Source organism: Idiotropiscis lumnitzeri, chromosome 21 (genome assembly GCF_059441095.1).
Source record: "Idiotropiscis lumnitzeri isolate Australia: NSW breed Sydney's pygmy pipehorse chromosome 21, RoL_Ilum_1.0, whole genome shotgun sequence".
NCBI lineage: Eukaryota > Metazoa > Chordata > Actinopteri > Syngnathiformes > Syngnathidae > Idiotropiscis > Idiotropiscis lumnitzeri.
Genome location: NC_142411.1, coordinates 7,626,721 through 7,651,986, shown reverse-complemented (window position 1 = coordinate 7,651,986; position 25,266 = coordinate 7,626,721). Strand labels below are relative to the sequence as shown.

The following is a 25,266-nucleotide window of genomic DNA, read 5'->3' as shown; positions in this document are numbered from 1 at the left end:
GATGCATGACGAAAGATTTTCACCCACTTGTCTTTTCTGTTGTTTCATGAAAATGACAAGTAAATGTATTTCATTCTTGAACAAGAGTCAATTGATCATAGTTCGATAGATATAAACTGATTGGACAGTGTTTGTGGTACTGTACATATTGTGTATATATTGGGAAAGTGGGAAAAAAAACATTGACGTTCAACATTCATATTTAAGGACAACTTAGAGTCTTCAATTAACCTAACATGCATACTTGGGTGACGTGGGAGGCAACCGGAGTGCCTGTCGAAAACCCACGCAAGCTTGTGAATATTATGCAAATTATTTGAACACCTGACCTCAGAATTGTGAATTAAATGTGCTTAACAAATCTTGTAACGCGGCACCCAATGCAAACTGAACCATCAATATATTATATTTAAACACAGTGTACAATGTCCAAAACATAAATTTTGCGTTGTTGAACATGTGTTTTCCTCCCTAATGTTACGTTGGCCGAAAATGATACATTTACTTTCGGATAAAACCTATTCCTCATTGAACAATTAGGCCTACTATGTCGCTGTATTCCAGATGAGTTGAGTATTTTAATGATGATAAATGTTAAAAAAAAAAAAAAAAAAATCACTTAGCTTACTTGTTTACTGAAGCTGAGTCATGAATGGTCGTTACTGTGATGTCATTTTCAGTTGACAAAAGTGACAAAATGGCTGCCCCTTGAGATGGCTAAAAATTTGTTTATTATTTATCCAAGAAAACCATTTTAATCTGAATATATAATAAAGAAATTTCTTGGGTTGACTTCCCTTTTAAGCAATTCATTAATACAATTACTGTAATCGCAGATTATCATTATTATTATTGAAATCTGATGTACCAGAAACAATAACAAGGGCAAAAAAATCATTTAGCAAAATATAGTGGCATCTCTGATTAAACAATCTTGTAAAACATGTTAACTAGGGTAATTAAAATAATGCTTGTCATACTTGCTTTTGAGGTTTTTATTTTCCTGGCACGTGTGATGCTCCTCACTTAATTGTTTTTTATACAGTGACGCCAATCCCCAAAAAAAACAAAAGTCGGAAGTGGTCAGTACAATGCATGCAAACACGAGTTGAACGCTGGCATGGGGGACATATTTTCTGCACTTTTCCAAAAGGGAGTTTTAAAGAAAATAAAAGGAGACTCGGCAAGCACTGAGACCACATGGAAAACGCTTACCAAGCAAGATATTGACAAAACATATGCGTTGCATAAATCTTGAATCCATCTTTTACGTCCATCTGGAATTTTCTTTTCTGTTGAGAAATTGTGCAGAATGAACGGAGGTTTAAAACATTTGTAAACCTCACGTCTTTGGACAAAATTCTCGAAGCTTTGCCATGTTTCTGACGCCAACTTTCAATCCTATGAATTTGATTAGAGCAGTTAATCATAGCTGAAAAGGCAGCTGTCATTTTGTCACAAAAGGCTTAAAGCAGGCGTGGGGAAACTACGGCCCGAGGGCCACATGCCGGCCATTAAAACGTTTTAATCCAGTCTGCCAAACTTGAAAAATATTAAATGAATAAACCTTGTTAATGTTTTATTTTTTTTAAAAAACTGTGGTTTTTCAAAGACATATAAATTGTTTTATGGCTTTTGTTCACTTTCTTTTAAAATTAAATGTATTTTTTTCTCAGATGAGGTGAGGTTAATAAAACACCATCTGCCCCTGTGTCAAATTTTAGAACCCATTGTGGCCCGCCAATCAAAAGGTTTGCCCACCCTTGTCTTAAAAACTTTTAAACAATGCCTGCAAGCTTCAAACTTTAATTATGCATACATTTTTGTATGAGCATACAAAATTTCAGTGGTCACCTGTCTGTTTTGCAGCCAAAATGTTTTAACTTGACTGACTCAAGCGTGCGCAGAAGCATTGCAAACTTTGCTTCTGAATTGAAATGACCTCGCCCACTGTGCAACCAAGAAGCAGAATGCTGCGTGTGTGCGTGTCGAAAATGGCAAGAATGCTGCCACCTCTTAAGAGAGACAAGTTTTCCAATCAATGTTGTAAAATCACGGCCAAGTTCATGAGAGCCGCCACCGCCGCGTAAAATCCCTAAAACAGGCCGAGTAGCATTAACAGATCAGTAACAGAGAAGAGTGACAGAGTGTGGAATTAACACAGGCACATCTATCTATCTATCAAGTGATTAAAAATATGAAACTAAAAAAATTACATCATTGACCGCGATTAATCATGTTTTTCACTTTGAATTTTTTTTCGAAATTTGGAAGCGATTTTTGCACGAGTAAAATCTGGGAATTAATGTGGAAAAAATATTCAAGTATATTTCTATTCTGACTGTTCTAATGGCTTTCTTTGATCTTTTAATACTTTTCTTTTCCTGTAGAATACAAGAAAAACAGTTGAACGATACACCAAAGACGGTAGTATTTGAATTTGACTTGTATGTGATATATATATATATATATATATATATATAGACACCCGGCGGTAAGGCTGCAAGAAATATCGCGCTACATCCTGGAAACTCAATAAAATTGTGTTTAGCACAGGCGATGCGCATGTAAAAAAAAATCAGGTTAAGATGATTGGGTCTCACTAAAGGAGCATGTAATGGCAATAACAATAATCAACAGACAAACAAAATGCAGAGTGGCAGGTTTTACTTGGAGAGCGAGTTGAATTGTTGCTGATCTGATTATAAAAAATTAAAATTGTAAAACACAGTAAAAGTATAAAAGAAACCAGAATATCGAGATTACGAGGTGGAAATAAAACCTGATAAGTTTCTGCTCTACGGTATGGGACATTTAAATACAAACGCCACTTCCAATAACAAATGGCATTTCCAGTTGAGCAGTTGCAGAACACACTCGTCCCATCAGCCAGTACACATTGCATCTTCACCCCTGATTTGATCTTCTCTCCCATCTCCCTCTCTTTTCTGCCCGAGATCAAGCCAAAAGGTGGACGCAGGTGTTTTCTTCATCCGAGAGTAGCTGAACGGTGACCCAGCTGAAGTATGACACCCGATATAAAATAAACACTCCCACAAATATGAGCAGCATTTTGGATTATTATTTCCATTTAAAAAATGAGGACTACAATAAGGGGAAAGAAAATCAAAACAGTTTTGTATTCGTAAAATCCCCTTGAAATATTTTTCCAGTAATGACCAGTGTAAAAGCTGTTCTGAACCAGCTGTAAAAGAAAGCATAAATCAGTGGATTCAGCATTGAATTCAAAAGTGTGAGCCAATTCAGTGTTTCAATCACAGCTACTGGCGTTACATCAAATGTTAAAGGCTGAAAGATGATACAGATGAAGTATGGGGTCCAACATAAAATAAAAACTCCCATAACAGTAGCCAGAGTTTTGGTTGCTTTTGTTTCCATTTTACTGACAGTTGCGCCTGACATTGTACTCTGACATGTTGTACTCTGGATGGTGCGTACTTGTCTCTGTGCAACCAGGAAAATCCTCAAGTAAATACTAAGCATTATGATAACTGGCATATAAAAGGAAAATATGCATGCCAGAGTGGTTGAAATCAGCGCATCAATTAGGCATCTTTCTTCACATTTCCCTTGATTAAATCCAACGACAGTAATTCCAATTCCTATTAGTGCAGAAACACCCCAGCTAACCAAGATCATGATGCCAATAACATGATCATTTATTTTACTTCGGTAGGTCAGAGGCTGACACACTGCGTGATATCTGTCAATAGAAATACAACAGAGATTTAAAATGGAAGCGGTGCTCAGTGTGACATCAAAGCTGCCTCGTACTTTACAATACAAGCCTTGGTGATGCCAACAGGAGAATACGGTGAAGGCCATGCTGAAAGGAAAAACCAAAATTCCGACAAATAGATCAGCCACAGCTAAAGACAGAATAAGATAGTTAGTAGGGTTGTGGAGCTGTTTGAAGTATATGATCGCGATTATTACGAGGAGATTTCCGGATATTGTACAAATAGATAATAAACCAAGAAAGACATTTAATGTGACACAAAAAAATGAAGGATTGCTAGTAAATATGTAAGTTGTGTTATCTAATACATAGCAGGGGTGTATGTAATCAAAAACATTGGGCAAATCTGATTCCATTCTTCTGGATTCCTGTGAAAAAAACATTTCATCAATGGCATACCATAATAATCAAGATTCATGAAAACAAAGGCGTTTACCAATTTAGTGAGCGTGACGGCGTTCCTCTCCTTCTGTGCGCAACGCTTTTCAATCCCTCCATCATTATAATATTGAAGGCTGATATTTTATCCAATCAGAGCACAAGTTTCTATGACATCATACGGTTGTTTGGGGATTTCAAGAAACATCTCTAGTATTTTAAGTTTTTTAAAAAATTTTTCTCTATGAGGAAATAGAAGACTACTAATATCTAAAAGCACATGTTGCATTACATTCATTTTTTTTTTAATTTCTTTTTTTTGTGAAACACTGGCAGTTTAATTTCGATCACATGTCCGTAACAATATTTGAGCTCGGGATGGGTCAAATATATTGTTTTATATATGTCTAAAAGTGCCAATCAGAACTTTAAATGATGCTCATTATGACATACAGAGAGGTATTTCTTACGCAAATGTGCTAAAGGAAAACCATCAGCAACTTCTTCGGTGTTGCCAGTTTAGTAACATTGTGGCAATTATTACAATCCTTCATGACTGCTCCAGGGACTATTTTTCAAAAACGTGACACGCAACAATGTCATGACTGTTGTCCTCATGTTAGCCAGCTATCTTCGGGCAGTAGCCAAGGTACCCCTTGAACTGGTTGCCAGCCAATTACAGATAATCATAATAATTATTATTATTATGATTTTGGAGCCATTTGAAGTAAAGGATGGTCATTATTACAAGGTTTCCCCATATTGCGACAACAGAAATTAATGCAAGGAAAATATACAATTAAACACATATTAAGGAAGTACATGAGATGCATTTTCTATTTGATGACAAGGATGTACATCATTGATGACGCCAGACTCAATGGCATTGGCCATGCTTCTGAAAAAAAGAAAAATGTTGTTGAAGAAAAAAAAACTGCAAAATATTAATGTCTTCAATCTAGTTATATAATTCAAACTTGAGACTCTGGATGTGCAACAAAACCCTCTTTGGGTGTAAATAAATCTCCCGCTGACCAATTGGCTGCAAATATTTATTTTTAATTATATTCCTATTGTTGAAAAACACGGACCACTTTCATAGACGTAAAGAACAAAAAAGCAGTTTTTTTTTTATTGTTTAAAAAGTTCCATTATTAAACGCATACCACGAATAACGCTAGCAGAAGGATGAGCTGCACTGTGTTTTGATTTTTTTTTTTATTTGTTTTGTTCTGCTTTTGTTTATTTGCTCTGCAAGTACTATTTTCATGAACTATATGTTTTCTATAAATTGAAATTATGTACAATATGCAAAATTCCAATAAAAAGAAATGTCTAAAAAAAATTAATTAAAAAAAAACACAAAAAAAAACCACATTGGTTGACCAGTGGTTTGCAATTCTGTGTAATTGCGTGGGCCTTTTCATACGTTCCAAAAACATGCATATCAGGTTACTCAAAGATTCTCAATTGTTGTTTAACTCCAAATATATACAGACAGATTAAAACACTAAATCAGAACTGTAAACTTAGAAATCCAACCTGCTGTTCTGTATATTAGCTTCATGTTTTGTTGTGCCTTAAATCAAAGTTTTATGAATCCAAATCTTTCATCTAACATCAAATCCAAATGGACATAAATGTCGATATAATCATGTCTCCAGTGTGGTGTGATGCAACAACCTCCAATTAAAGGTGTGAATTAAATGTGGTGTGCTGTTGTTCCCATGGCTGGCTTTGTTACGAAAACACGCAAACACACCTGAACATAGACGATCACCTCCTCCTCCATGAATCTCACTTCTTCAACTAGGGGCCTCATTGTTTTTTTGTTTAACAGAACTAATAGAGAACGTTATGGTCATAACAATTTAATGATCCAAACAATGACTCACACTTCAATTTTGTCAATTTAAACAAACATTTGCGACCTCTGTGCCAGCAGGGAAATATTTACTGTTTCGTTGTTACGTTTCAGGGAGTTGAGCTATAATGACCCAGACAACTTGACCCAAACACAAGTCAGTTATCTTAAAAGTAACATATTTAAACGACACAAGTCACTGAAACGATATTAATAGTCAACAGTACTGACTTCTCTGTGTGGAGTGAAACCTAAAATTATGTTGTCATGACTCGCATTAATCGGATATAAAAATATTTTTTAAATGAGCCTTAACCCTTAATGGCCGGACTAAGAAATTCTTCTTCAAAAAATGTTTCCTAGCATTTCCTGGTTATTAGGGACAGACATAAGCAAAAAATAATAAGAATAATAATTGTAGTTTTTATAAACGCGTGCCAAAAGGCAAGCTTTTCTTTGGGTACAAAATATGCAGTCATGTGGAATCTTGTTATTTGAGTATTTATTGGAAATTTCAAAAGGAATTTCCACATTGAGCATGCTCAGTTAGCTACAAACAACAAATCGAAATGAAATTTAAAAAAAAAAATGTAAATAAAATATCACCACTTACAAAAAGTGTCCGATCATCTCATCCATGAAGATTGTTTTGATTGAACGTGTTGCTGTTGACTCGTTGAACACTGGCTTGTGCACATTTTTCTTGAAATAATGTCCTGAGGACTGGCACTTATTTATTTCTAGAGAACCGAAGCCACTCCCACTCCGGCATTATATTGAGCAAAGGGACAAACATGTCGACAACTCAATAATTCACCCACAGGAAAAGGAAGTTGTTCATATTCAACAATTTAACGAGTCAAGTTCAGTGACTATTACCAATGCCATTCTTTGGTTACACAAGACAATCAGGCTCACCCCAAGGAGTGCATTTGAAGGGTTGGGCAATAATGTCGGTGATTTGAGTTGTTCGAGTGGCTGAAACACAGGATATGAATACAAAAGCAACTTTGTGTCTGCAAATTGATCAACTGATTGAGTTCACCATACAGAGAAAGTCTGAAGAGGCAGAGATGTGCACCGTATTGCTACATCCTAACCCCAGTTCGGCACGTTGTTTTTGAAAAATGATTGCTTCCCTTTATTTAAAAATTTTCTTCAACAAATTACCTGAAGCACAATATGACAAAAGGGGTTGTTCACCAAAAAAACTTTAAGTGTTCTTTTGGTGCAAAACATATGTACCCCAAGTATAAGAGAAGGTTTAATGAGTTTAAGTTCACTTTCAAATAAATAAAATAAAACATTAAACTTTCTAAACTTTGTGTGCCAAATGGATATGGTGGCCATTTTAATGATTTTGTAGCCCATGCGTGGTTTAAACATCAATAAATTAGGACGCTCCGGACTCAAATTCAAATGATTACAACACGAACGCTTAATGATTGTAATTGCGCTATCTCTGTGAAGCGACGGAACCTGTCAGACTGGTGTGCGACTCGTACTCTTATTCCAGGAAACACAGCGAACGGATGGCCACCTCACGTACACATTTCTTCAGTTAGTCTGTAAAATAAGTGGGTTTTATCAATGAAAAGAAGACAAAAGGTAAATAAACACTTTATTCCTATTTTGTTGTAAATTTCCCGTTCTAATTGGGAATTTTAGGATAGAAACAGCATATTTCCTTTGTTTTAGGAAGTTTTTATTTTGAAGAACAGAAATTTTAAAAAAGTAAGCCACATTTAATTATATATGAATATAAATACATTTACTGCATGACAACGCATATTGAGTATTGATATATGACATAATCACCTCATTCCGGTAAAACAATTTGAAAATACTAAATAGTAAAATACAATACATGAAGATACAGAAGTAATATTCCTTAGTTTAAATACTGTTTTATGCTGTTATTGTTTTTATGTGATTTCTCAGTTGTCCCTTTCGTATTCTGTTCAACAGCATTCCCAATTATATATTGTCCCATTAAAGCATCTCCTTGCAAATTAAAAAAAAAAAAACTATTAATTCCTGTTAAGATCATGCGACAAATGCAAATCAACAACCAAATTGTCAGAGAACATGCAGTGAAATTGTGGTTTGCTTGTCTGTCTCTTCCTGCGTGACTTTTTCATTTCACAACCAGGAGTAACTCTGCCAAACGTGCAAAATTGCCACACAGTTAATAGTGATTTATCAGACCTGAGATTAATTGAGCGACTTCAAATAGCATGTCTGAAAGGCAGATGCGAAACCAGCATGCAAAGCAGGGCCAAATTAAAAATGGTCACAAAATATTGTTTTTTTTAGCAATTTTATATATATAAATATATATATATATATATTTTGGCATTCATGTTTATTTTGATGCAGACCAGTGTAATATTTTTTGTGCTCTGTAAGTCAATTTTTTTAAATTACAATTGAAATTTCTCTCTACAGTTGGGATGATATTACTAAAGGCAGTCAGGTTCGTCTTTCTCCTCCTGGCTGCTTACATCTATTGGGAGAATAAGGACTACGTTCAACCCGCGGAATTGTTGGTACAAGTAAGAATTTACAGCAATGCAACAAATTATTCATAAATGACAAATGGGCAATGTTGATAGAATGAGGACTTACACATGTTTTTTTTTTTATCTGTCCAGCATTTACCCCCCCCCCCCCCAAGTACCGTATTTTCATGACAATAAGATGCACCTATAAGCCCCAAACTTTCTCCAAAACGAATAGGGCGCCCGATAATGCGGAGCGCCTTTTGTATGGACCGAGTTGCATAGATCTTTACACACGTGTCTTTCTTTAGCACTCCGCCTGACCAACTGGGAGCATTTCACAATACATGTTAGAATCCTCTTGGAAATGTTTGAGACTACAAAGAGCTGCCGAATTGACTGGGGGAAATAAATTGTGGCAGCTCCCCTGTTGGTCATGGTTTGAGCCAGTCAGTTGACAACAGAGCAGTATGTACGTGGGGGAGAAAGCTGCATAAAAGGGCCGCTTTCCACGATGTAGTCTGTCTTATCATTCATATTATTGCAAACTAGAAACATCACAGGTTAGATTAACCTTTACACAAGAGACCCTGTAAAAAAATGTTATTAAAAAAAAAACACGCTGCTCGAAGCACAACACTCACAACATCTCACTAACCAGCCATCTGATTGGCTGAGGCCGAAGCACTACCAGAATGCTTTTGCAGCACTTGGGATATGAATGGCATGACAGATACATGTTTTGTGTTTAATTGAATTTCTTTGTTCCTTGTTTTGGTTGTTTGATCCTTTGCCAGTATACTGTTCAGTTGAGTTGAGTTGTTGGGTGATAGTTTTGGTTTTGATGTAAAACCCGGACTGTAGGTTGTGTGCCGACTAGTGAGATCCCTCCCCGGCATTGTGAGATTGCGTACTGTTAAAGTGTCTCAGCCACTGCTGGTTGAGTTGTCACAAAAGCTGCTCTCAAATCTGAGGGACTGCCAATGACGTGGTTAACTTAGTTTTGCTCCTGCTGCCCTTGTCAAAGTGGCAGTTTTCCATACCTGTATGTTGCTAGAGTATATCTTGACATACCTGTGCCCTTTAATACGGCGAAAATACGGTAGCTACTTTGGTAAATAGGAAGAAAGAAGTCTTTGCTTTCATTGGAAGTTAGAAACCGATGGTCTTTTTTTTTTTTGGACAAACTTTTATGAACAGCACTTGGAAAGACTTGAGATTTCATTACTCCTATTCTCAGGGCATTGAATCGATTGCAACTGAAGTGTTCTGGTTGTCTGTTCGGTTCACAAAACTCAGTCTGAACAAGTCAAGAGACTGTGTCCTTGTTGACAAACAGGATTTTTGGATTTAGTTGTATCTGTTGATTTGCATTCCACAACGCATGCATGTATGGGTGGTGCTCGCAAAGTTGGGTTTTCCGCACCAACTCTGGCTGGCACAGCCCTAGCCAAGTCTTGTTGCATGAACTGATGAAACCTGGTCGTATGATAATTGTCTTCTAGGATAACCAGAACAGTCCAGTTGCAATTTATTCAGAGCTGCGAGAATGGATTGACCTGAATGAATGATAATATTTACAGGAATCGATACCTTTTCTATTCTGACATGTCTGCTCTTTCAACCTCAGTATGACTACAAATTGATACTTTACATGAGTCAAGCATGTATTCATATTTTCCAGGTTGTGAAACACAGACAACTAACACATAAACATGTCAGAGAGAAAAGAACTGGTGAGGCATGTCTTAGTGTGGTTATTAAAGCATGTACTGAAACATAATCTGTTGTTTTATAGAAATGAATGATATCATTTTTGTGACTGAAGGTATACTTATTGTATGTCAGTTCCAGCCACCCTTCAGGGAGACTTCACAAACTGCACAAATTGCTCCACAATATCAGTGGTCCTCTTAGTAGAGACTCCAAATGACTCTAAGCCAACAGAGTTTCCAAATCTACTGAGGGATGAGGTGGCAAAAGTCATCTTACCATTCAACATCACAGATGATTTATTGCTAGCAAACTTAAATTTGACCACAGGTGCGAGGTTTGGTTTTAAAGTTACCATTTCAATTAATGTTTATGTTTTATTTTTTTTATTAGTTAATGCTGACATGTCCATTTCTTACCAGCCTGCTATCCAAACGCTACGGGAGGGCCTGAATGTCACTGCGAAGATTTCTTTAATTGGTCATGTGACATCTGTGACACATATGGTTCATGCAGCAATACCAGTCTGATAACCTGTGACTGCATCTATGGAATCCCTCCATTTGGACAGTCCTGTGAACCATCATCAAGTAAGTTCTTGTGAAAATGTTGAAACGAGTTCCATGACATTTTCGATTTTCGTTTAGGTGTTTCCAGGCTAGCTGAGAGACAGTTTGAAAAAAAATCCACAGCATTTTGGTATTTAGTGCTCTGGAATTAGTTACATTTCTCCTGGCTCTATTTCGTATTTAGTTGCATTTTTATCGAAATGTCAGTTGATTTTTTTAAAATAAGATAATAAACAAAAATTTGATAACCTGTGATTGACAGAAAAAAATGTCCAGTATTTATCTCAACTCATGCCTACAGTCAGATGAGATAGGCTCCACGCCCAAAATGAAGCTAAGCAATTTGAAAAGGATGTTGTATTCCCTGTTTATAAAATAGTATTCATTTATTTTCCTTTCCAAATTTCACTCCACAGCTATTGGCCCATGTCCACCACCAAATGAAGGTACTGTATAAATATGCAGGATAACTGTTCCATGGGTTCATGTAAAAGTTATTTTGGGAAAACTGTTTTAAGGCCTTCCATTGCAACAAGTTAGCAGTCAATTTAATAGCAGATATAATTTTGTCTGAATATATACAGCCCTGATCATGATCTTAAAACCAATTGAAAATAGCTAGAATTGACATTTTGCACATCGGGATCTTAATGAGGTTTTAGGTAGAGATAGAATATGCAAAAGCAAGAAGGGTGAGTGTGACACAAAGCACTTAGAAAATGTAATTTATTGAAAACGACAATAATACGGAAATGGGCTGTTTGTCAGCTGATCAAAAGTTTAATACCATTGCACAGAAAATAATGTCTGGAACTGATGGCCATTTACATAAACTTCCCTTTTCATCCATCCTCAAATGTATGCCTTGGAATTTAAATCAGGGAAACACACAGGTCGAGGAGCGCCCTGTTTCCTGAAGGACAGCCATTCGGATCCTTTGGCTTAGTGACTTTTTGACTTTTTTGTAGCATAATGCTCAGGATCTTTAAAAAAATGTAGCATGGCTGTCTCACTGTGACCAACCTTTGAAGCAATTGCACACTGCGAGAGGCCTTGCTTATGAGGCCCGACGATCCAACCACGTTCAAAAAGAGAAAGCTTCTTAGTTTTAGTCATCAGGAGGGCATGATAGTGTGAATGCCTTAAAAAGAAATTTTGGCTTTACTAGCCTTTGGTCTTAAACTTTTGATCAGGAAGTTAACATCCTTTTTTCCATTTTTTTTATTTTTATTTTAAGATTTTAAGAAGTTCCAAATGTTTTTGTCCATTCCCCCTTCTTGCTTAAACATATTAGTAGCTCTATTTAAGAGTTCATTAAGATCTAAATGTGCCAAATGTAAATTCTAGCATTTTGTCAACTAGTGTTATGTATATAGGTGTGAGTGGGTGCGTGTGTATGAAAGGGAACAGTAGACTGCAATTGGGGTAAAAATTTCTCCTGCCCGCTGTCATGTTCCTCTTCAGTGGACATTGTCCTTGCTGTGGACACTCCTTTCAACACTGAGCCATCAGAGATCATTAATCGACTCACAGATGCTTTAGCTGATGTCTCGTTAGGATTCGAGATAGAAGATGGTTTAACACTGGCAAGTTGGAATTTGACAACAGGTAAGAATTTAGGTCAGTTGATCGGGCTCCTGGACAAACGTAACGACAGATTTTAATTGGTCACAAATGTGTTTAGCCTGCCCTCTAAACTCTACCGGAGGACCGGAGTGTCAATGTGAAGATTCCTTTACTTGGTCATGTGACATCTGTGACACATATGGTGCATGCGGCAAAGCCGACCCATTAACTTGTGACTGCATATATGGGATTCCACCATTTGGACAGTCCTGTGAACCAATCTCAAGTAAGTGAAGCACTCTTGAATGTATTGAAATTACAGTATTGAAAAGACAAGCACAGCTGGTGTCCATCCATCCATTTATTTTCTCAAGATCCAAGATCTTCTGGTTTGAAGAACCAGCAGACCAAAAATGAAGCCCAGAATTCAAAGTCTCTGGCCACCTCCTCCACATTCGTTGAGGTGGTTCCAGGCCAGCTGTGAGACGTAGGCAGACCCCTGGGTCAGCTCTCAGTTGAACATGGACAGCTTCACTGTGAGGTGTTCGGAAAACATCTCACCGAGATGACAGAGCACACTCTTTGGAATACTCACAATATAGATAAGCTTTAAGTAGAGGATCTGAGTTCCTTCTGAATGAATGTGTATAAAGTTGAATCAAGCCACCTAGTGGAAAAAACTTTACAAGTTTTTGTAAATGTGGGAGGAAAACAGAGTACCTGGAAAAGACCTACGAAGGCACAGGGAGAACATGCAAACTCTAAACTCTTTTGTATCTAGCTATAATCTAATATAAATGTCAGTTGACTATCAAGTTGTTTTTAAAGATTATAAAAATATAATGACCTATGATTGTCAGATGAAAAGTCCAAGGTTTGTTTCATCTCTCCCAAAATTGGCTGAGATAGGCTTCAGCACATCCGCAACCACAGTGAGGATAAACACAGTGAAAAATAGATGGATGGGAGGGCATTGTATTACCCCTTTATAGAATAATAATGTATTTTTCAATATTTCTCCACAGCTATCGGCCCATGTCTACCATCAACTGAAGGTATTTTATAAAAATGTGTGATAACTGTTCCATGGCTGAATGTAAAAGACATAAGTGGAAACCAGGTTCAAGTACTAATGTTCCAACGAGTGAACATGCAGAGTTTAAGATAGCAGTCGCTAATAGCAGTGATTCATGTTTTACTCTTGCCTCAACATTTCAGTGTTATTAGACGACAGGGTGTGTTAACACTGGACATTGATTAAATATTATTTTCTTAATGTAGCATTTGGTGTACTTAGAAATAATCTAAACAATTGTATGAAGAAGTTTAGTAGACTACATTTGGTGTCACACTTTCCCCTGTCCCCCGTGTTGTTCCTCTGCTTTAGTGGACTTTGTTCTCGTGGTGGACACTCCAACCAACACTAAGGCATCAGAGATCATTAATCGAATGAGGGACGCTGTAACTGATGTCTCATTAGCATTAAAGATAACAGATAAGTTAACAATGACAAGATGGAATTTGACCACAGGTGAGAATTCATGTCGATTGATTGGGCTCCTAGATACGTAACGAGCAAATTTAGCATTTAAAAATAGTTCACTAATAAATATTTTGTCACCATTATCGTTTTTAGCCTGCCCACTACAGTCTACTGGAGGACCTGAGTGTCAGTGTGAAGATTCCTTTACATGGTCATGTGACATCTGTGACACATTTGGTGCATGCATCAACGCCAGTCCATTAACCTGTGACTGCATATATGGAATCCCTCCGTTTGGACAGTTCTGTAAACCCATTTCAAGTAAGTGCAACTCTCTTGATTGAGATGAAACGACGATATGAAAGTCAAGCATAGCTGGTGTCGATCGATCCATTCATCCATCCATCCATCCATTTTCTTAAGCTCTTCTGGGATGAGAAACAACACTCCAAAAATTGCCCCCATATTTCCTTGTCACCACTTTACCGTGAAGAGTTAGAGGAAACATCTCACCTAGATGACAGAGTCAACTCATTGGGCTCCTCACGAGGTGGAGAAGTAGTGGGTCTGACTTCCTCACGAATGACAGAGCGTGTCTTACACTGTGTAAGGTTGAGCCAAGGCACCTTGCGGAAAAAGCTTGTTTTGGCCAACCGTGCCAATGTTGTCGTCCTTTAGGTCACTACCCAATGCTTGATACCATGACTGAGGTAGGGACAGTGTGTGGACAGGCAAATTGGGAGCCTCTTGTGCTCATTTAGCTCATCATTACGTGCCAGCGTTCCATTCAGTAATGCTTTACTGCGGACACTGATCGATACAGCTATCTGTCACAAGGAATCTGCAAAATGCTTTTCTAAGTCCACAAGGCTGGTGAGAAAGGCCATCACTGCAACCTTGTCACTCACCAATCAGACCAACTTCTTTGTGGCCTGTGAGTCCACAAGTCATTATTCCGAACTCCCTTGCAATGTTGAAAAAACACCAAGATGACAGTCCCAAAACCTGCACAGATTTTAGGTATTCAGGACTCTTGATTTGTTTAAATTCGTATCCGCTCTCTTTATTACCTAGTTCCGATATAAATTTCAGTTGATAATAAATATATATATTTTTAACGATTACAAGCATTTGATGACCTGTGATTGGCAGATGAACTGCCCAGGGTTTGTCTCACCTCTTGCCCAGTCAGCTGAGATAGGCTCCAGCACATCCGCAAACTCAGTGAGGCAAAACACAGTGGAAAATAGATGGATAACATATGATGAGGACATTGTATTCACCATAAAATGTTTTTTTTCCCCACAACATTCCTCCACAGCTATCAGCCCATGTTCGCCAACAACAGAAGGTATTGTGTAAAAATGCGTGATAACTGTTCCATACCTGAATGTAAAACACATTACTGGAAATCATCTTTTTAAGGACTAACGGTCCATTGACAGAACATGCACAGTGTAAGATAGCAGTCAAGTCAATAGCAGTGATTGTTTTACTCTCACCTTTGCTTTAGTGGACATTGTCCTCGCAGTGGACACTCCGACCAACACTGATCCATCAGAGATCATTAATCGACTGAGGGAACTCGAAGCTGATTTCTCATTAGCAGTCGAGGTAGCAGATGATGTTACGCTGACAAGATGGAATTTGACAACAGGTGAGAATTTATGTCATTGGATTGGGCTACTGGACACGTTTTCTAATTTAGCATTTTACAATATTTCACTTTTGAATAATTTGTCACCAATATGGTTTTTAGCCTGTCCTCTAAATTCTACTGGAGGACCTGAGTGTCGATGTGAAGATTCTTTTACTTGGTCATGTGATATCTGTGACACATATGGTGCATGCAGCACTGCCAGTCCATTAATCTGTGACTGCATATATGGAATCCCCCCATTTGGACAGTCCTGTAAACCAATCTCAAGTAAGTGCAGCTCTCTTGAATGTGATGAAACAAGAGTTTATCAAAGTCAAGCCTAGCTGGTGTCCATCCATCCATCCATTTTCTCAAGCTCTTCCGGGTTGAGGAACCAGCAGTCTAAAAATGATGCCCAGACCTCCCCCGTCTCTGTCCACTATTACCTGCTGAGGTGGTTCCAGGCCAGCTGTGGGAAATATTCTCTCCAGCAGGTCATCAAGAGGCCCCAGGGTCATCTCCCAGAATAAAAATGTTGAACCAATTCACCGCGAGGTGTTCGGGAAAGAATGACAGAGCTTCTCTTCCTCTGTATAAGGTTGAACCAAGCCACTGTGCGGAAGAAACTTTCTTGGGCTTGATGTGCCTCTGTTGTTGTCTTTTACGTCACCACCCAATGCTTGATCGCTGATATTGGGACAGGAAGTGGACCGGCAAATTGGGACCTTATTGTTTTCATTTTGCTTTCAATTGCCAACAAAAGTTCCAATCAGTACAACAACTGGAGGAAAACTCCAGTCTGCGAATCCCCAAGTGTTGTTCCCAACTCCAATGCATTATTGAAAATATGGGTCTCATATGGCAGTCCCAAAACCTCCAAAGCGTTTAGCTTTTCAGGACTCTGGAATTGTTTACATTTGCCTTGGTTCTCTCTTGTATCAAAGTGTATTTTTAGATAAATGTAAGTTGACTATCAAGTTGTTTTTAAAGATTATAAACATTTAAAGACCTGTGATTGGCAGATGTATATAAAAGATAAAGATAAAGATGTCCTTTATTAGTCCCACAATGGGGAAATTTGAAAGGGTTTGTCTCACCTCTTGCCCTGATACGATTGCTGTCCGTCCGAAGCCGGAAGCGGAGGGTGAACTCTTAAGGCGCGGACCACAAGAAGAGGTTTAGACCAGATGTTTATTGTGACCGGCAACGAACAATCAATCCATATCCACTCTATGATATGGACCAGGGGAATACATAAATTTAGACAGGTATAATTAATTATCAACGTCGCGAGCGACGGAAACAGAAAACGCTGGTGGACCAAGTCACACCAGGAACAAAAATCGGAAGTTAACTTAAAGAGCTTGCAACGCAAGGAAATACTACAAAACGTAAATAGTCTTACCACAAAAGGGAAAGCAAGATCCAAACCACGAACACGAGAACCAAAAGCGAGCCGAAGAGTAGCTGAACAAACAAACACTATGAACGGAAAGATCAATACACGAGAAAACATGGAACAAACTTGAGCATGAATCATGAGCATGAGCATTGCGGGATAATAATCCGACGCCGAGCGATCCTCGGCGGCGGCTTAAGTAGTCCGTAATCAGTGAGAAGATGAGCGTCAGCTGCGTGGCTTGGCGCGCCTGCCCGGTGACGTGCGACCGGGCGCGCGCGGAGGAAACGCCCACTTGCTGCAACGAAACAGACGGATCATGACATGCCCGTTGTCTGCTGAAATAGGCTCCAGCACATCCCCAACCCCAGTGAGGAAAAACACAGTGGAAATTAGATGGATGGAGTATGATGAGGGCATTATTTTAGCCATTTCAGAATAATATTTTTTCCCAACATTTCTCCACAGCTCTCGGCAAATGTCCACCACCAACAAAAGGTATTGTATAAAAACTGTGTGACAACTTTTCCATGGCTGAATGTAAAATACATTACTGTATCCATCTTTTTAAGGACTAACATGTTTTCGACAAGAGATGCAATGTTTAAGATAGCAGTCGAGTAAAGATCAGTGATCCATTCTTTAGTCTTGTCTTAACATTTCAGTGTGATAAGACTATACAGGGGTGTGTTAGCTCTGGACGGGTTTGGCTGAATCTTATGTTAATAGCGCATTGTGGGTGTTTGAAAAAATTCTAAACTAATGTGTGAAGACATTGAGTATACTGCATTTAAGGTAACACTTTCTCCTGTCACCTGTGTTGCTCCTCTGCTTTAGTGGACATTGTCCTCGCAGTGGACACTCCGACCAACACTGATCCATCAGAGATCATTAATCGACTGAGGGAACTCAAAGCTGATTTCTCATTAGCAGTCGAGGTAGCAGATGATGTTACGCTGACAAGATGGAATTTGACAACAGGTGAGAATTTATGTCAGTGGATTGGGCTCTTGGACACGTTTTCGAGACAATCTAATATAGCATATTAAATTAGTTCACGAATGAATTAATTGTCACCAATATGATTTTTAGCCTGCGCACTAAATTCTACCGGAGGACCGGAGTGTCAATGTGAAGATTCCTTTACTTGGTCATGTGAGATGTGTGACAAATATGGTGCATGCAGCAATGCCAGTCCATTAATCTGTGATTGCATATATGGAATCCCTCCATTTGGACAGTCCTGTAAACCAATCTCAAGTAAGTGCAACCAGCTCTTGCATATGTGTTGAAATGACAGTCAAAGTCAAGTATAGCTGGTGCCCATCAAATGTCAGTGGACTATATATTTTTTTTAAGATGCTAAAGAATTAATATCCTGTGATTGGCTGATGAACAGTCCAGGGTTTGTCTCACCACACAAATCCACGTCCCCAGTGAGGACAAAGACAGTGGAAATTAGATGGATGGGTAGAATTTGAAGAGGATATTGTTCTCAGCGATTATATAATTCTTTTTTTCCCTAAATTTGCTCCACAGCTATCAGCCCATGTGCACTGCCAACACAAGGTATTGCATACACGTGTAAATAACTGTTCTATGACTTCATTTAACGGTCATTCTTGGAAGCAGTGTCAAGGACTAACATTTCATTGACAGTACATACACAAAGATTGCATTCACGTTGATAGCAGGGATCTATCTTTCACTCTTTTCTGAGCATTTCAGTGTGATTGGACTGTATAGGATGTGTTCACTCCAGACAGATTTGGTGATATCTTATTATATTAAGTCAGCAACCGAGGCAATTGAAATTGTTTTAATATAATAGGCAAAGGCGATTAGTAGATTGCATTTGGGGTCTTATTTTCTTCTGTCCTGTCCCCTGTGTTGCTGCTCTGCTTCAGTTGACATTGTTATCGCGGTGGACACTCCAACCAACACCGAGGCATCAGAGAAAATTAATCGACTGAGGGACGCTGTAGCTGATGTCTCATTAGCATTAGAGATAGCAGATGATTTAACACTAACAAGTTGGAATTTGACCACAGGTAAGAATTGATTTCAGTTTATTGGGCTCCTGGACAAACGTTACAAGCAATTCTAAGTTGATGTTTTTAACTGTGGAACTAATAATTGCTATGGCAACAACATCCTTTCTAGCCTGCCCTCTAAACTCTGCTGGACAACCTGAGTGTCAGTGTGAAGATTCCTTTACTTGGTCATGTGACATCTGTGCCACGTATGGTGCATGCAGCAATGCTAGTCCATTAATCTGTGACTGCGTATATGGAATCCCTCCGTTTGGACAGTTCTGTAAACCAATCTCAAGTAAGTGCAGCTCCTGTGAAAGAGTTGAAACGCCAGTGTATAAAAGTAAACCATTGATGGTGTCCATCCATCCATTTTCTCAAACTCATTCGGGTTGAAGGAACAGCAGTCAAAAATGGGAGGCCAAGACTTCCCTGTCTGGCCACTTCGGCTGAGGTGGATTCAGGACATCTGGGGGAAATACTCTCTCCAGCTGTGCCAGAGTCATGCCCCCGGGTCAACTCTCTACCGGACAAAATTGGAATACTTCACTGTGAGGTGTTTGGGCAACATCTCACCTAGATGAGAGAACCAACTCAATGGCCTCCTCACAATGTGGAGAAGCAGTGGCTCTGACTACCTGCTTCATGACAGAGCTGCAATTCCTATGCCAAAGGATATGGCAGCCATCCCGCGGAAGTAGCTTGGTTTCAACGCTATTGACTACGATCCCGTCCTTATCCCAATGATTAAAGCCATCATTGAGGTTGGTAATGTAGGTGGACAGGCAAACTGTGAGCCTTCTTTGTTCACTTAGCGCTCAAAACCCCACAAGAATTCCATTCAGTCACTGAATTTCGACGGATGCCTTATGGATCCGACTCTGGCTCAAGCAATGCACCCTGAGAACCTTTTCAAAGTCCACAAGGCTGTCTGAAGAGTGCCATTACCCCAAGACCATTACTCCAAACTTAGACCAGACAAATTGGCTCCACTTCTTGACGGTGGGAGCAAAGGTTCACCCTGCGAATCCACAAGTGTGTGCCCAACTAGCACGCAGAATAGAATTTTTTCTTCAGAGACGACAGTCCAAACCCTCCACGGCTTATTAGGTATTCAGAACACTAGAATTCTTCAAGTTCGTCCTGGCTCTTTTGTGGCTAGCTGTATTTTAGTCAAAGGTCAATTGACTATGTATATATTGTTAAGGATCATAAACAATTGATGAATTGTGATTGGCTGATGAAGAGTTTAAGGTTCATTTCACCTCTTGACCATAGTCAGTTGAGAGCGGCTCCAGCTCATCCATGAACCCAGTGAGGAAAAATGGTGGAATTTAGATGGATGGACAGAATTTGATGAGAACATTGTTTTCCGCCTTTCAAGACACATTTAACAACATTTTTCCCCAAATTTGCTCCACAGCTATCGACCCGTGTTCACCACCAATTGAAGGTATTGCATAAACGTACGATAACTCTTTGAGGGCTTCATGTAAAGGTCATTGTTGAAAATAATTTCAAGGAATAACATTTCATTGACAGAACATACAAAGTTAAAGATAGCAGTCAAGTAAATAGCAGTGATCCAACCTTCACTCATGTCTTCGCATCCCAGTGTAATTAGACGATAAAGGGTGTGTTCACACGAGGAGAATGCATTTGGGGTAACATGTTCTCTTGTTCCATGTGATGTTCCTCCGCTTCAGTTAACATTGTCCTCGAAGTGGACACTCCAACCAACACTGAGCCATCAGAGATAATTAATAGACTGAGGAACGCTGTAGCTAATGTCTCATTAGCATTCCAGGTAGCAGATGATTTAACACTGACAAGTTGGAATTCGACCACAGGTGAGAATTTGTGTCACTTAGTTAGGCTCGTGGACTAATCTTACAAGCCATTCTAATTGTATGTTTTTGACTGTGTCATTAATACTTACTTTGGGAACAACATCATTTCTAGTCTGCCCTCTAAACTCTACCGGAGGACCGGAGTGTCAATGTGAAGATTCCTTTACTTGGTCATGTGAGATGTGTGACAAATATGGTGCATGCAGCAATGCCAGTCCATTAATCTGTGATTGCATATATGGAATCCCTCCATTTGGACAGTCCTGTAAACCAATCTCAAGTAAGTGCAACCAGCTCTTGCATATGTGTTGAAATGACAGTCAAAGTCAAGTATAGCTGGTGCCCATCAAATGTCAGTGGACTATATATTTTTTTTAAGATGCTAAAGAATTAATATCCTGTGATTGGCTGATGAACAGTCCAGGGTTTGTCTCACCACACAAATCCACGTCCCCAGTGAGGACAAAGACAGTGGAAATTAGATGGATGGGTAGAATTTGAAGAGGATATTGTTCTCAGCGATTATATAATTATTTTTTTCCCTAAATTTGCTCCACAGCTATCAGCCCATGTGCACCGCCAACACAAGGTATTGCATACACGTGTAAATAACTGTTCTATGACTTCATTTAACGGTCATTCTTGGAAGCAGTGTCAAGGACTAACATTTCATTGACAGTACATACACAAAGATTGCATTCACGTTGATAGCAGGGATCTATCTTTCACTCTTTTCTGAGCATTTCAGTGTGATTGGACTGTATAGGATGTGTTCACTCCAGACAGATTTGGTGATATCTTATTATATTAAGTCAGCAACCGAGGCAATTGAAATTGTTTTAATATAATAGGCAAAGGCGATTAGTAGATTGCATTTGGGGTCTTATTTTCTTCTGTCCTGTCCCCTGTGTTGCTGCTCTGCTTCAGTTGACATTGTTATCGCGGTGGACACTCCAACCAACACCGAGGCATCAGAGAAAATTAATCGACTGAGGGACGCTGTAGCTGATGTCTCATTAGCATTAGAGATAGCAGATGATTTAACACTAACAAGTTGGAATTTGACCACAGGTAAGAATTGATTTCAGTTTATTGGGCTCCTGGACAAACGTTACAAGCAATTCTAAGTTGATGTTTTTAACTGTGGAACTAATAATTGCTATGGCAACAACATCCTTTCTAGTCTGCCCTCTAAACTCTGCTGGACAACCTGAGTGTCAGTGTGAAGATTCCTTTACTTGGTCATGTGACATCTGTGCCACGTATGGTGCATGCAGCAATGCTAGTCCATTAATCTGTGACTGCGTATATGGAATCCCTCCGTTTGGACAGTTCTGTAAACCAATCTCAAGTAAGTGCAGCTCCTGTGAAAGAGTTGAAACGCCAGTGTATAAAAGTAAACCATTGATGGTGTCCATCCATCCATTTTCTCAAACTCATTCGGGTTGAAGGAACAGCAGTCAAAAATGGGAGGCCAAGACTTCCCTGTCTGGCCACTTCGGCTGAGGTGGATTCAGGACATCTGGGGGAAATACTCTCTCCAGCTGTGCCAGAGTCATGCCCCCGGGTCAACTCTCTACCGGACAAAATTGGAATACTTCACTGTGAGGTGTTTGGGCAACATCTCACCTAGATGAGAGAACCAACTCAATGGCCTCCTCACAATGTGGAGAAGCAGTGGCTCTGACTACCTGCTTCATGACAGAGCTGCAATTCCTATGCCAAAGGATATGGCAGCCATCCCGCGGAAGAAGCTTGGTTTCAACGCTATTGACTACGATCCCGTCCTTAAGGTCACTACCCAATGATTAAAGCCATCATTGAGGTTGGTAATGTAGGTGGACAGGCAAACTGTGAGCCTTCTTTGTTCACTTAGCGCTCAAAACCCCACAAGAATTCCATTCAGTCACTGAATTTCGACGGATGCCTTATGGATCCGACTCTGGCTCAAGCAATGCACCCTGAGAACCTTTTCAAAGTCCACAAGGCTGTCTGAAGAGTGCCATTACCCCAAGACCATTACCCCAAACTTAGACCAGACAAATTGTCTCCACTTCTTGACGGTGGGAGCAAAGGTTCACCCTGCGAATCCACAAGTGTGTGCCCAACTAGCACGCAGAATAGAATTTTTTCTTCAGAGACGACAGTCCAAACCCTCCACGGCTTATTAGGTATTCAGAACACTAGAATTCTTCAAGTTCGTCCTGGCTCTTTTGTGGCTAGCTGTATTTTAGTCAAAGGTCAATTGACTATGTATATATTGTTAAGGATCATAAACAATTGATGAATTGTGATTGGCTGATGAAGAGTTTAAGGTTCATTTCACCTCTTGACCATAGTCAGTTGAGAGCGGCTCCAGCTCATCCATGAACCCAGTGAGGAAAAATGGTGGAATTTAGATGGATGGACAGAATTTGATGAGAACATTGTTTTCCGCCTTTCAAGACACATTTAACAACATTTTTCCCCAAATTTGCTCCACAGCTATCGACCCGTGTTCACCACCAATTGAAGGTATTGCATAAACGTACGATAACTCTTTGAGGGCTTCATGTAAAGGTCATTGTTGAAAATAATTTCAAGGAATAACATTTCATTGACAGAACATACAAAGTTAAAGATAGCAGTCAAGTAAATAGCAGTGATCCAACCTTCACTCATGTCTTCGCATCCCAGTGTAATTAGACGATAAAGGGTGTGTTCACACGAGGAGAATGCATTTGGGGTAACATGTTCTCTTGTTCCATGTGATGTTCCTCCGCTTCAGTTAACATTGTCCTCGAAGTGGACACTCCAACCAACACTGAGCCATCAGAGATAATTAATAGACTGAGGAACGCTGTAGCTAATGTCTCATTAGCATTCCAGGTAGCAGATGATTTAACACTGACAAGTTGGAATTCGACCACAGGTGAGAATTTGTGTCACTTAGTTAGGCTCGTGGACTAATCTTACAAGCCATTCTAATTGTATGTTTTTGACTGTGTCATTAATACTTACTTTGGGAACAACATCATTTCTAGTCTGCCCTCTAAACTCTACCGGAGGACCGGAGTGTCAATGTGAAGATTCCTTTACTTGGTCATGTGAGATGTGTGACAAATATGGTGCATGCAGCAATGCCAGTCCATTAATCTGTGATTGCATATATGGAATCCCTCCATTTGGACAGTCCTGTAAACCAATCTCAAGTAAGTGCAACCAGCTCTTGCATATGTGTTGAAATGACAGTCAAAGTCAAGTATAGCTGGTGCCCATCAAATGTCAGTGGACTATATATTTTTTTTAAGATGCTAAAGAATTAATATCCTGTGATTGGCTGATGAACAGTCCAGGGTTTGTCTCACCACACAAATCCACGTCCCCAGTGAGGACAAAGACAGTGGAAATTAGATGGATGGGTAGAATTTGAAGAGGATATTGTTCTCAGCGATTATATAATTCTTTTTTTCCCTAAATTTGCTCCACAGCTATCAGCCCATGTGCACCGCCAACACAAGGTATTGCATACACGTGTAAATAACTGTTCTATGACTTCATTTAACGGTCATTCTTGGAAGCAGTGTCAAGGACTAACATTTCATTGACAGTACATACACAAAGATTGCATTCACGTTGATAGCAGGGATCTATCTTTCACTCTTTTCTGAGCATTTCAGTGTGATTGGACTGTATAGGATGTGTTCACTCCAGACAGATTTGGTGATATCTTATTATATTAAGTCAGCAACCGAGGCAATTGAAATTGTTTTAATATAATAGGCAAAGGCGATTAGTAGATTGCATTTGGGGTCTTATTTTCTTCTGTCCTGTCCCCTGTGTTGCTGCTCTGCTTCAGTTGACATTGTTATCGCGGTGGACACTCCAACCAACACCGAGGCATCAGAGAAAATTAATCGACTGAGGGACGCTGTAGCTGATGTCTCATTAGCATTAGAGATAGGAGATGATTTAACACTAACAAGTTGGAATTTGACCACAGGTAAGAATTGATTTCAGTTTATTGGGCTCCTGGACAAACGTTACAAGCAATTCTAAGTTGATGTTTTTAACTGTGGAACTAATAATTGCTATGGCAACAACATCCTTTCTAGCCTGCCCTCTAAACTCTGCTGGACAACCTGAGTGTCAGTGTGAAGATTCCTTTACTTGGTCATGTGACATCTGTGCCACGTATGGTGCATGCAGCAATGCTAGTCCATTAATCTGTGACTGCGTATATGGAATCCCTCCGTTTGGACAGTTCTGTAAACCAATCTCAAGTAAGTGCAGCTCCTGTGAAAGAGTTGAAACGCCAGTGTATAAAAGTAAACCATTGATGGTGTCCATCCATCCATTTTCTCAAACTCATTCGGGTTGAAGGAACAGCAGTCAAAAATGGGAGGCCAAGACTTCCCTGTCTGGCCACTTCGGCTGAGGTGGATTCAGGACATCTGGGGGAAATACTCTCTCCAGCTGTGCCAGAGTCATGCCCCCGGGTCAACTCTCTACCGGACAAAATTGGAATACTT

General features: G+C 39.3%; 2 protein-coding genes across 2 annotated transcripts in view; one reads left to right on the top strand and one right to left on the bottom strand.

Annotated features, from left to right (window-relative positions):
* Positions 1–3,126: 3,126 nt before the first annotated feature.
* Positions 3,127–4,116, bottom strand: LOC148316798 (trace amine-associated receptor 1-like). The gene has a single exon (XM_088286540.1). The coding sequence runs from the start codon at positions 4,114–4,116 to the stop codon at positions 3,127–3,129; it is 990 nt and encodes a 329-aa protein (XP_088142666.1).
* Positions 4,117–7,542: 3,426 nt separating this feature from the next.
* LOC148316797 (uncharacterized) overlaps positions 7,543–25,266 on the top strand; it is an 82,151-nt gene continuing 64,427 nt past the window's right edge. The window contains exons 1-29 of the mRNA XM_088285988.1: positions 7,543–7,610; positions 8,451–8,557; positions 10,188–10,239; positions 10,352–10,546; positions 10,639–10,806; positions 11,202–11,231; positions 12,250–12,393; positions 12,470–12,637; positions 13,377–13,406; positions 13,739–13,882; positions 13,988–14,155; positions 15,156–15,185; positions 15,348–15,491; positions 15,594–15,761; positions 17,341–17,370; positions 18,780–18,923; positions 19,036–19,203; positions 20,329–20,358; positions 20,612–20,755; positions 20,868–21,035; positions 21,315–21,344; positions 21,683–21,826; positions 21,939–22,106; positions 23,240–23,269; positions 23,523–23,666; positions 23,779–23,946; positions 24,226–24,255; positions 24,594–24,737; positions 24,850–25,017. Coding sequence (XP_088142114.1) covers positions 8,456–8,557; positions 10,188–10,239; positions 10,352–10,546; positions 10,639–10,806; positions 11,202–11,231; positions 12,250–12,393; positions 12,470–12,637; positions 13,377–13,406; positions 13,739–13,882; positions 13,988–14,155; positions 15,156–15,185; positions 15,348–15,491; positions 15,594–15,761; positions 17,341–17,370; positions 18,780–18,923; positions 19,036–19,203; positions 20,329–20,358; positions 20,612–20,755; positions 20,868–21,035; positions 21,315–21,344; positions 21,683–21,826; positions 21,939–22,106; positions 23,240–23,269; positions 23,523–23,666; positions 23,779–23,946; positions 24,226–24,255; positions 24,594–24,737; positions 24,850–25,017 — 3,253 coding nt within the window. The 5' untranslated portion in view covers positions 7,543–7,610; positions 8,451–8,455. The remainder of the gene's footprint in view (positions 7,611–8,450; positions 8,558–10,187; positions 10,240–10,351; positions 10,547–10,638; positions 10,807–11,201; positions 11,232–12,249; positions 12,394–12,469; positions 12,638–13,376; positions 13,407–13,738; positions 13,883–13,987; positions 14,156–15,155; positions 15,186–15,347; positions 15,492–15,593; positions 15,762–17,340; positions 17,371–18,779; positions 18,924–19,035; positions 19,204–20,328; positions 20,359–20,611; positions 20,756–20,867; positions 21,036–21,314; positions 21,345–21,682; positions 21,827–21,938; positions 22,107–23,239; positions 23,270–23,522; positions 23,667–23,778; positions 23,947–24,225; positions 24,256–24,593; positions 24,738–24,849; positions 25,018–25,266) is intronic.

What these genes read in the sequence shown, in the direction of transcription:
- LOC148316798 (XM_088286540.1), bottom strand. Translation starts at nt 4,116, where the DNA reads ATGGAATCAGATTTGCCCAATGTTTTTGATTACATACACCCCTGCTAT.